At 41.8% G+C, this 12286-nt stretch overlaps 1 protein-coding gene across 11 annotated transcripts in view; it reads right to left on the bottom strand.

The window, feature by feature from the left end:
* MARK3 (microtubule affinity regulating kinase 3) overlaps positions 1-12286 on the bottom strand; it is a 112409-nt gene that overhangs the window by 66940 nt on the left and 33183 nt on the right. For 10 of the 11 annotated variants that reach the window (XM_069559879.1, XM_069559880.1, XM_069559882.1 and 7 more), the window contains one exon: positions 1732-1785. In XM_069559879.1, the coding sequence (XP_069415980.1) occupies positions 1732-1785 (54 nt within the window). Of the gene's footprint in view, positions 1-1731; positions 1786-12286 lie in introns of those variants that run through there. The other variant, XM_069559890.1, reaches the window with a different exon arrangement.

Genomic DNA, 12286 nt, shown 5'->3' with positions numbered 1-12286 from the left:
GGCAAACCTCTTTACATACTAATTTTAGTTCTGAATACCAAATTTTTATAACCCCTTACCTATTAATTAGCACCATGTCCCTAGGTACATGAAGAAATGAAAGTTTAAGGAAAGGGATATAATTTCATCTTCAGAACAAAGAACTAGAATTTCTGGATCCTTCCAAGGCCACCCCGAAAATCCTTAAGCCCCACTATGCCCTGCAGAACCACTCGTTTAAATAACATTTTCACTGCAAGATAAAATCTACCTCTCTTCCCACCTAAACCTCTACCCCACCCCTCAAGGATAAGATTTCAAAATCATGATGTAAATGGAAAATAACCATTGGAACTACATTAGAAATGTACATAAGGCATTATACTTAAAATACCTTACACATTGCTTCGCAGTTTACAAAACTTTTCTATGTGTTATTTCATTGATATAATCCATCGTGAAAAGACTAAACCTTCATTTAATTAGTTATTTTTTATTTTCAGTTGAAGTTTAGTTGACATACATTATGTTTGCTTCAGGTGTACAACACAGTGACCTGACAATCAAATACATTGTGAAATGATCACCATGGTAAGTCCAATAACCACCTGCCACCATATAAAATTACTGTAACATTATCGACTTCGTTCCTTATGCTATATGTTATACCCCCACGACTCGTTTACTTCATAACTAGAAGTTTTTACCACTTAGGTCTTCCTTACCTATTTCACTCCATTTCCCTCTGGCAACCAACAGTTTTGCTCTCTGTAAGTCTGTTTCTGTTTTGTCTATTTGTTTTGTTTTTAAAATTCCACATATAAGTGAGATCATATGGTACTTGTCTTCGACTGACTTATTTCACTTAGTGAAATTATCTCTGTTTCTAAAGATGAGAAACCCAATGTCAGAAAGTTAAGTGACTTGCTCAAGGTCAAGTTAGACATTCCGTTAGGCAGCAGAGGACTTCCTGTCCTTATTTCTAGGTCTCCGTACCTTCCAGCTACCACAGGCCAAGTCTAGAAATCTAATAAAGAATGCAAAAAGGCTTTGCAAAACTGAGAAGAACTAGAAGGATCTTTTTATGCAGAGTGCTAATCATTCACTGATGCACCAGTGAAATACCTATGACCAGGCTCTGCCTGAGCAAGTGCATCTTCCCAAGGGCCGTGAGGAGCTTGAAAAGAGGGCCAGGTGATTTTACCATGCAGCACACTGAGAACTTCTGAGCTACACTAGAAAATGCAAATGGCAGCAGTGTATTACAACATGTTTTCCACTATCAATTCAGTTTTACTTTTTTCCTTTCCTATGAATTAATCATCACTCCTTAATTAGACATAGACGAGTAGCGTAATAGAGCTAAAGTGCTGACTTGAAAAAAGAGCACAGCATGAGCTGTAAAGGTGAATGACTCTGCATAAGACAGACTACATGGAAATACGTTCTTCTGTTTTTTTATAGTTCTATTCTAGTCAATACTTAGAAAATTCAATTTGAAAGTTCAGCCTTCAGTTTGTGCTATGAAGAACATTTAAAAATCATTATCTTCAACTGGAAAGGAAGGAAAAAAATCGAACAATACTGCATTTAAACAATATTACATTAAAGTAGTCATCTGAGGAAGAGGAAGCTTTACTATGTACTAAACACAATAAAAATAACAGTACAAGTAATTAATGGACAAATTAGACGGCAATTAGCACTGAAAATCATTTTTTAAAAAAATACTGGCTGCTGGACCAATCTTACCTTTTGTAGACTTGTTGGATTCAACTGAGTTTTGTCGATTATTTTTATTGCAACCTAGAAAAAAAATAAATTAATAAATATTTAAGGATTTTAAGAATCTGGTGTGAAAGTTGCTCATTCATGTCCAACTCTTTGTGACTCCATGAACTATACAGTCCATGGAATTCTCCAAGCCAGAATACTGGAGTGGGTAGCCTTTCCGTTCTCCAGGTGATCTTCCCGACCCAGGGATCGAATCCAGGTCTCCTGCACTGCAGGCAGATTGTTCACCAGCTGAGCCACCAGGGAAGCCCAAGGATTTGGGAATCATAGATTAATTGGTAACAGTTTTGTAAACACCCAGACACGAGACATTGTTAACAAACAAGTACTTAAACCTTAAAAACTTAAAACTCAACTAGTTACAATTATTTTACATTTTATAAATATTTTATAATTGACAAGAGGGGCTTCATACAAATATGGCTACAACATTTTACATTTAAATAGACAAGGGGGGAAAAAAACTCCCAGAAACCACGCCAAAAGGGGGAGAGATTATATAATGAAAATATTAGTCATCATTTTTATCTAATTTGGGATCCAAATCAAATTCCAGCTGAGCTATTTCAAACCCTAAAAGATGATACCATTAAAGTGCTGCACTCAATATGCCAGCACATTCGGAAAACTCAGCAGTGGCCATGGACTAGAAAAGGTCAGTTTTCATTCCGATCCAAAAGAAAGGCAATGCAAAGAATGTTGAAACTGCCACACAACTGCACTCATCTCACACGCTAGCAAAGTAATGCTCAAAATTGTCCAAGTGAGGCTTCAACAGTATGTGAACCAAGAACTTTCAGATGTTTAAGCTGGCTTTACAAAAGGCAGAGGAACCAGAGATTAAATTGCCAACATCCGTTGGCTCATAGAAAAAAACAAGAGAATTCCAGAAAAACATCTACTTCTGCTTTACTGACTACACCAAAGCCTTTAACTGTGTGGATCACAACAAGCTGTGGAAAATTCTTAAAGAGATGGAAAAACCAGATCACCTTACCTGCCTCCTAAGGAACCTGTATGCAAGTCAAGAGGCAAGACAATGGAACATGGAACAATAAACTGGTTCAAAATTGGGAAAGGATTATGCCCAGCCTATATACTGTCACCCTGCTTATTTAACTTATATGCAGAGTACACCATGTAAAATGCTGGGATGGCTCAATCACAAGGGGGATCAAGACTGCCAGGAGAAGTATCAACAACCTCAGAAATTCAGATGATACCATTCTAGTGTCAGAAAGTGAAGAGGAGCCTCTTGATGAAGATGAAAGAGGAGAGTGAAAAATCTGGCTTAAAACTCAATATTCAAAAAGCTAAGATTATGGCATCACTTCATTGCAAATCGATGGGAAAAGTGAACAGGGTCAGATTTTCTTTTCCTGGGATCTAAAATCACTGTGGATGATGACTGCAGTCATGAAACTAAAAGACCCCTGCTCCTTGGAAGAAAAGCAATGACAAACCTAGACAGTAATTACAAGGTAGAGACATCACTTTACCAACAAAGGTCCATATAGTCAAAACTGTGGTTTCTCCGATAGTCGTGTAGGGATGTGAGAATTGAAACATAAAGAAGGCTAAGCGCCACAGAACTGGTGCTTTCGAACTATGGTGCTGGAGAAGACTCTTGAGAGTTCCCTGAACAGCAAAGAGATCAAACCAGTCAATCCTACAGGAAATCAACCCTGAATATTCATTGGAACAACTGATGCCGAAGCTCCAATACTTTGCACACCTGATGCAAAGAGCTGACTCATTTGAAAAGAACCTCATATTGGGAAAGACTGAGGGCAGGACGAGAAGGGGGTGGCAGAGGAAGAGATGGTTAGATGGCACTACCGACTCTATAGACATGAATTGAGCAAACTCCGGGTGACAGTGAAGGACATGGAAGCCTGGCAAGCTGAAGTCCACAGGATCACAAAGAGTTAAGACATGACTTAGCAACTGAACAACAACGGATATCCAAAACTAGGGGCTACAGACAGCGAGGAGCGGGGATGGGGTGATGCCAGGGGATGGAAGGGGATGTAAGTGAATAGAGAGGCTGTACCATGAACTAGGGAACATACATAATTAACCCAGCTTTACACCTGAGGTCCAGAACAACAAATGATCTCACCCCAAACTGACAAGGCTGTGTTCCTACCACATGTCCCTCAGAACACAGATTCAAAGATTCTTTGTCAACATTTCTTGCACTTTTTGGTCCCTTTTATATTCTTAAAGATTATGCTGGGGAGGGAGGTGGGAGGGGGGTTCATGTTTGGGAACGCATGTAAGAATTAAAGATTTTAAAATTATTAAAAAAAAAAAAAGATTATGCTGAACCAAATACAGGTTGTATCTATCAATATTTGGGCTTCCTCGCTGGCTCAGCAGTAAAGAATCCACCTGCAATGCAGGAGCTGCAGGAGATGTGTGTTCGATCCCTGGATCAGGAAGATTCCCTGGAGAAAGAATTGGCAATCTACTCCAGTATTCTTGCTTGGGAAATTCCATGGACAGAGGAGCCTGGTGGGCTACAGTCCATGGGGTAGCAAAGAGTCGGACACAACTTAGCGACTAAACAACATCAACAGCAAAAAGACAGATACTGTATACTGGCACTTATATGAGGCTCCTAGACTATTCAAAAGCATAGAGATAGAAAGCCGAATGTTGGGTGCCAGGGGCTGGGGAGAAGAGGGAATGGCGAATTTAATGGATCTGGTTTCAGTTTTACAAGATGAAGAGTTCGGGAGATAAATGGTGGCGATGGCTGCACAACATTATGGATGTATTTAATACAACTGAAATCCACATTTTAAGATAGTTAATACATTTTATACTATGTGCATGTTATCACAATAAAGAACTGAAAAAGTCCACTGCATGTTAATATAAATAACATTTTAATAAAATTCTCACATGACCTCCTGTAGTCAGTCAATTAATAAATCACATGTCACACCACTTCTGGAAAATTCTACTTTACACTTGTGGAAAAGAATGAAAGAAGCAAATAATGTCTTAATGGTTACCCAAACAGTTTTGATTTTGCAGACTCCCATTAAAAGGATCTCAGAACACATACAGGGGTCCACACTGCTACTTCAAAAACCCTGTATTACTCATATTAATGCTTTTTAAAAAAACTGCTTAACGTGGTTTAAAGCCTTCATCTGCCCATATATTTGATTACTTCCTAGGAATCTATTAGCCTCCTAATGAGCTAAAGAAAGGCATCCAGAGAGTCTGACCCTGGAGTGGAAGAAACCCACCACCCCTTCACCCCTTGCCTGGGAGGAAAAAAATCAGAATTGATGGAGGAGGGGAGAGTTAATGAGTGTACATGTCTGAAAAAGCAAAGTCGAAATTCTAATTTTGTATTCAGAAAATTTAACTCTTGATGGAAACTAAATAAAGCAAAAGGAAATACTGGCTTCTCACGTACGCAAATGATGACCACCTTGTGTGTACCTCAGTTGGGTAGAGGACTCCTATTATAGCCCCAGCACACAACCTGTACACAGGAAGCAGTCAGTGAGGTTACTGTGGTGACCCAAGGCCCTGAACACTCGCATCAGTAACCGTAGACACATCAGAGACGGAGACAGAGTGAAGAAAGGGGTTTCTGATGTTTTAGCAAACATCAGTGTGGTTTTAAAATTACATTATGTTACAGTCAAGGGACTTCCTCAACAGTCTAGTGGTCCACTGCAGGGGGCATGGTCGGGGTAATAACATCCCACATGCCATGTGGCGTGGGGAAAAAACCCCACAAACGTTACTTTCGTAAGTAATTTCACGTGGTATACTTGGATCTGCCCATTCCCAAAGGAACCCCTTTGGTAACACTGTTCTGGCCACAATCCTGCTTTCTTCCTTCTTCTCACACCCAAATCCACATAAATGCCGTCTTTCCAGTTTAGTCTCTATTCTCCTTGGAGGCCCCTTGTTCACTCATTTCTTCTGCCTCTGCTTAGTATCCACCTTCTAGAGATTCCATTCTGATTCTGTTAGTATACATTTTCATTTTCAAGTACTGCTGTTCAAATGGGAGAAGGAAATGGTAACCCACTCCGGTGTTCTTGCCTGGAGAATCTCAGGGACAGAGGAGCCTGGTGGGCTGCCGTCTATGGGGTCGCACAGAGTCAGACACGACTGAAGTGACTTAGCAGCAGCAGCTGTTCAAATAGTATCTAAAGCAAAAACAGTTCAAAATATGTTGCATTCAGCTAAATCTCACTGTGGAAGAGAGGCTTTATCAAAACCAAGTGTCCTCATTTAACACAATGTGTGTATGTGTGGCAATGAAAGCTGAAGGGGAAGCTCCTAATCCCTTCTTCCTTCCAGTTCCCTGCTGGGATGACTCAACCACCAAAATAACCTAGGGCCAGAGCTGGAGCCAGGAGAAGAGCTCCGACCTTCTGAGCTCTGAAAGAGGCAACAGTGGGGCATCACTAGGTGCCTGAGAAAGACGCAGGCCTGGCAGAGCACTCAGCCACGCCCAAGGCTGTAGAGGGTGTGTGTGCACGGGTGTGCTCACAAGTGAGCTCACGCCTGCACAACGAAAGCCACGGGGGTTCACCAGGCAAGGAAACAGAAGTGTCCCTGCCACTGTGTAAAGTTCCGGGAAATTCTACTTGTTCCCCGGAGGCCTAAAGCAAAGTGGGAAATTACAAAACAGGAATAAAGAGAGCTCACGTGTAAGAAAGGCTTCCGCCAACACTCCTCAGATCAGGAGTCCAACCAACCTGTGGCGAACACCCACTGGAGGAAAATCCTTATCTTCCAGTTCCTGTCAGTTAACTGTTGGTCAAAAGAGCCTTATACCCTGCTCCTGACGGGTGTTAAAGCATCACAACCACCAGAACAGCAGGGGAAAGAAAGACTCCCAAGTCCTTTAAAAGGACACAGTAATCCAGAAGAATGGCATATTAGTCAGCTCAGGCTGTCACAGCAAAAAAACCACAGACAGGGTGGCTTAAAGAGCAGAAACGCATTTTCTCACAGTTTGGGAGGCTGGGCGCCAGCACCCAGGGCGCCAGCACAGGCAGCTCCTGTGGCGAGCAGACGCGTGCCTTCTCACCGCGCCCTTACAAGGCGGGAAAAGCAAGCAAGCTCTCTGGTGCCCCTTAGAAGCACACGAGTCCTATCAGATCAGGTGCCTCCCCTTATGACCTAATTCAACCTAATCATTTCCACAAAGGCTCTATCTCCAAATAAGCTTTGACATCTGAATTCCCGGGAACACAATTCAGTCCACAGCAATGGAGAACAAGCCTACCCACTTCAAATTACACCTAACAATACACAGCAGGATGAGTGACTGTCACGAGCACAAGGCAGAGGAACAGAGGCACGCAAGTTAACGAATGCTGTGCGGCTCCATGATTTTAAGAGAACAGACCGAATAACCTGTGGTGTTTTACAAGTCATTATAGTGGTTATCTCGTGGGGAGGCAAGTGAAATGATTAGGAGGAGGTAGAAGGGAGGACTTCTGGGGTTCAAGTCATGGTGTATTTTTGCTCTGGGTCATGGTTTTGCAAATACTTATATTTTTTTCTTGATGTGTGCAAGGAGCCTGGTGGGCTGCCATCTGTGGGGTCGCACAGAGTCAGACACGACTGTTAAAAAACTACAGTTCAAAAGTCAATAGTTAATGATGCCTCAAATTGAAAAATAAGAATAAAACCTCAAAAACAGTTTGAAAGGCTGAAAGTGATTAGGAAATTGGGGTGGGGCCAGGGAACACTTAAAAGAAAAACAAGCACTGATTCTTTAAACTGTGTAATAGATAATTAACTTGAATAAAAATAACTAAAGGGCTTCCCTGATAGATCAGTTGGTAAAGAATCCACCTGCAATGCCGGAGCCCCCCGTTTGATTAGAAAGCTCTTCTGTACCCACAGTGAGTACTCCCAGTTAAAGATGGCGCACTTGTCACGTGCGTTCTCTCTTCTCCCATCTGACAGTCCAATCAAACAATAAAGACAAGATGATTTTAAAAAATGGCAAAGAGAATGGGAGAGGCAGCACCAGCAAACAAGAGACCCGAAACAATTTCTGGGAGACAAGTCAGAGGGGCACACAGCAGGGCACACACAAGCTGAGGGTATGCTCAAGGAAGGATACAATCCAGGAAACCAGAGAAAACAATTCAAAGCTGTGTAAATGAAGGTCCAAGTGAGAGGCCAACGTTCACCCAAGCCACCGTGAAGCTAAGCCAACCAACTCCACACACCGCATGTAAAGAGCTCTCAGTGTGCTTCTGATTCCTCCACTCTTGAAAATGTTTTCAAGACTAAGACACTTGAGTTCAGTTCAGTCGCTCAGTCGTGTCCAACTCTTTGTGACCCCACTGAACTGCAGCACACCAGGCCTCCCTGTCCGTCACCAACTCCCAGAGTTTACTCAAACTCGTCCATGCAGTCGGTGATGCCATCCAACCATCTCATCCTCTGTCGTCCCCTTCTCCTTCTGCCTTCAATCTTTCCTAATATTCCTTCCCATGTATCTGCTGTCACAAAAAAACGTAACAATTAAGCCTCCTATTTCAAAAACAGACAGCTGATTCACATTATCCATGGTAATTCCAGTCTATAAATTCACTGGGAACAATGAATTAGTGGATACTGAGCCACTGTTTCTAGAAGAGGTTCCTTTGAGCCCCTAGTCATAACATTTTTATCAACTGACCAATACATAACCGTGTTTTATGTTTCTGCTTAAGGACATCTCATTCACTGTATGTTATTGATTTATTAACACTGACTAGCACTATCTATGGAGAAGGAAATGGCAACCCACTCCAGTGTCCTTGCCTAGAGAATCCCAGGGACGGGGGAGCCTCGTGAGCTGCCATCTATGGGGTCGCACAGAGTCGGACACGACTGAAGCAACTTAGCAGCAGCAGCAGCAGCAGCACTATCTAACTCATGCCTGAATGGAGCTTATCTAACAAATATATTTTCTCTATAAGGCGCTCATAGCCTTTGCCTTTAGAACCACTGGCTGGTTACCTCAGCCCTACAGTTGGGGGTCATTTTAAGTAGCAAAATCACCATCAAAATGCACAAAAAATGTGGAAAATATGGATTAAATAACCACAAAACAGGCACTTGTTAATAGTATGAAAGCTGAAAGAAGGCCAAGAAGGCCTTGATGGACCTCAGCAGAGGAAACACACATAAAGCAATTCCAGCTTTGCACTGCTCTATGCACGGCCAAAAAAGACTGCAAGTGCACCGCTGGCATTGACGTGGGGATCGCAGACAGATTTTGGAGAGTATGTAAATCTGCAAATATGGAATTTGTGAATAATGAGATTGACTAGTGGGTCTATTCTGAAGATGGACAGTGGTGATGGTTGCCAACAGTATAAATGCACTTAATGCCACTGAGCTGCATGCTTAAAAATGGCCAAAATGGTAAACTTTATGCCATGTACATTTTACCACAATAAAAAAGTGTCACAATTATGTAATTAAGTGCTTTTTAATTTGTAGGAACTAGGTTTATGTCAAGTTTGTTTCTTTCTCTGCACATTAACTGTAAATATTCCACAATAAACCACAATCATCTTTATGCTTTTTCAGTTCAGTTGCTCATTGGTGTCAGACTCTTTGCGACCCCATGAATAGCAGCAGGCCAGGCCTCCCTGTCCATCACCAACTCCCGGAGTTCACTCAAACTCATGTCCATCGAGTTGGTGATGCCATCCAGCCACCTCATCCTCTGTTGTCCCCTTCTCCTCCTGCCCCCAATCCCTCCCAGCATCAGGGTCTTTTCCAATGAGTCAACTCTTCACATGAGGTGGCCAAAGTACTGGAGCTTCAGCCTCAGGATCAGTCCTTCCAATGAATACCCAGGACTGGTCTCCTTTAGGATGGACTGGTTGGATCTCCTTGCAGTCCAAGGGACTCTCAAGAGTCTTCTCCAACACCACAGTTCAAAAGCATTAATTCTTTGGCGCTCAGCTTTCTTCACAGTCCAACTCTCACATCCATACATGACCACTGGAATAACCATAGCCTTAACTAGACGGACCTTTGTTGGCAAAGTAATGTCTCTGCTTTTCAATACGCTATCTAGGTTGGTCATAACTTTCCTTCCAAGGAGTAAGTGTCTTTTAATTTCATGGCTGCAATCACCATCTGCAGTGATTTTGGAGCCCCCCAAAATTAAGTCTGACACTGTTTCCACTGTTTCCCCAACTATTTCCCATGAAGTGATGGGATCGGATGCCATGATCTTCGTTTTCTGAATGTTGAGCTTTAAGCCAACTTTTTCACTCTCCTCTTTCACTTTCATCAAGAGACTTTTTAGTTCCTCTTCACTTTCTGCCGTAAGGGTGGTGTCATCTGCATATCTGAGGTTATTGATATTTCTCCCGGCAATCTTGATGCCAGCTTGTGCGTCTTCCAGCCCAGCGTTTCTCATGATGTACTCTGCATAGAAGTTAAATAAACAGGGTGACAATATACAGCCTTGACGTACTCCTTTTCCTACTGGGAACCAGTCTGTTGTTCCATGTCCAGTTCTAACTGTTGCTTCCTGACCCGCATGCAGGGTTCTCAAGAGGCAGGTCAAGTGGTCTTTTTAGTTATATGTTATTAGACTACTAACGCTATCTTTTACCATTCTGCTTGCTTACTTCCAAATCTGCTACTATTATTTCCAATAAAAGCAAACTGTTCAAAATATTCTTTTTGTGTGTCAACAGTTGTTTTAAAGAAACATTCTATTAATCACTGCCCCAATCCCAGCAACGACTACTTATTGAGTTTTAACAGAGCAGCAAAGGGCAATACCCAGAACCACCTGAGAGAGATAATGAGGTCTTCCTTTCTTTGTTCACTACTTGTCTGAGTGGGGCCAGATTTTCTTCACAGACTTCAACCATAACCACATACCAAAATTGTATGAATGCAGAGCAGACTTAAAATACAGCTACCTTCTAGTAAATGAGATACTAAAGTGAATTGCAAAACATTAAAACAATGTCATTCTTATTTGTAATTTGTTTTGGAAAATAAGTCATTTTTCATAAAAATATGTTATTTTTATTAACAAGTAAAAGGTTTATTATTTTTAATAAATTAATATATATTTTAAGTTTGTTAGTGCTAACTTCTAAAACAGTAACAGCAACAGATGTAACTCATATAAACAAAAACTTGTTTTGAGTCCTCAATTTAAAAAGTTTAATGGAACTGTGAGATTAAAAAAATTTGAAAACTACTGTTCAAATCAACGAAACTGCATATAACCACTGAAACCTACAATTTATGATTATGCAGCATTGGGGAAAACTTAAGGATAAAATTCTGAAGGGAAAAAACCATCATACAAAATCAGGGCCAAAAGTATGTTGAAAAAATATATAGGATATGATATACCAAAATAGTGGTATTCTGAATATTTTGACTGTGGGAATTTTTTTTCTTTCTGGTCTCCAAACTTTCCGTAAAGCTGTTAACACAGTCTTGACACACAAAAAGTTGTAAACTAAAATCTCAAGAAGTTTAGCACATTCAAGGATGAAAAGCTGAGGTTTTACCATTCTTACAACCAACAACAAATACTAATTGAGTACTCAGAGGCCGAGGACAAATGAGGTTCAAGCCTGAAACCTTTTTTCCTCTCGCTCCTCTCTGGTTTCTTCTCTAGTGTAGGAGAGAGGGCACAGAGTGACAGTAAACGCTCACAATCACAAAAGCGCAGTAACAAGCCGAGAAGACCACAGTGGGAAATATATGCCAGAAACTTTCTGAAGGCGAGAGGGTGGAGGAACACTGTAACCAGAAACAATGTGTTTCCCACCATGGCTTGGAAAGCGCTCCAGACCTGGAGGTTCCAGGTGGCAGGAGCTGCTGGGCTAATTCCAAAGTCAAAAGTCTGCATAAAGAACGCTGCTGCTCCTCAGCCAACCGATGACCACCGATTCCAGAAGTCAGAGAGGCTCTAGACTCCGAGTCAACAAGCCAGGAGAGGGCAGGAGTGAGGCATGGAGAGGGAAAGGGGAGGATTAAGTGTCAGACTGCCACTAAGGAGGGGTGGGACCATGGAGCCTCCCAAGCAGAACAGAGGATTCTTAATCCAGAGAACAGAAGGGTCCCAGCGACAAGATGGCAGAGATCCTGGATCCTCCAATAAAAGCACTGGACAACTCCCAAAAGAAAGTGGTCAAACATATTCTATGCATGCAAACCCAGCTTCCGAACAGCTTCTTAGGGTTCCACCTAAGACAGACAACCAAGACTGACCAGATCCCAGATGAAGTCTCTAAGAGAGACACCAACAATGAATCCCAGAGAAAAGAGAAACAACGTAGGGAACAAGAACAACAAAAAGAATCATGCTTTTTACTATCCTCAGGGAGTTAACAGAAGAAACAGCACTGATATCAGGACTGGACACTAGAAAGACAAATAATCAGAGAACGAGAACGAACTAGGGGGAGGAGGGCACCCACAGGAGCGCACACACATTTAAGAGAAACACTGGAAGATACAGACATCTCCC

The sequence above is a fragment of the Ovis canadensis genome, chromosome 18 (genome assembly GCF_042477335.2).
Source record: "Ovis canadensis isolate MfBH-ARS-UI-01 breed Bighorn chromosome 18, ARS-UI_OviCan_v2, whole genome shotgun sequence".
NCBI lineage: Eukaryota > Metazoa > Chordata > Mammalia > Artiodactyla > Bovidae > Ovis > Ovis canadensis.
The sequence above is the reverse complement of the archived record's forward strand: the minus strand, read 5'-3'. Positions and strand labels throughout refer to the sequence as shown.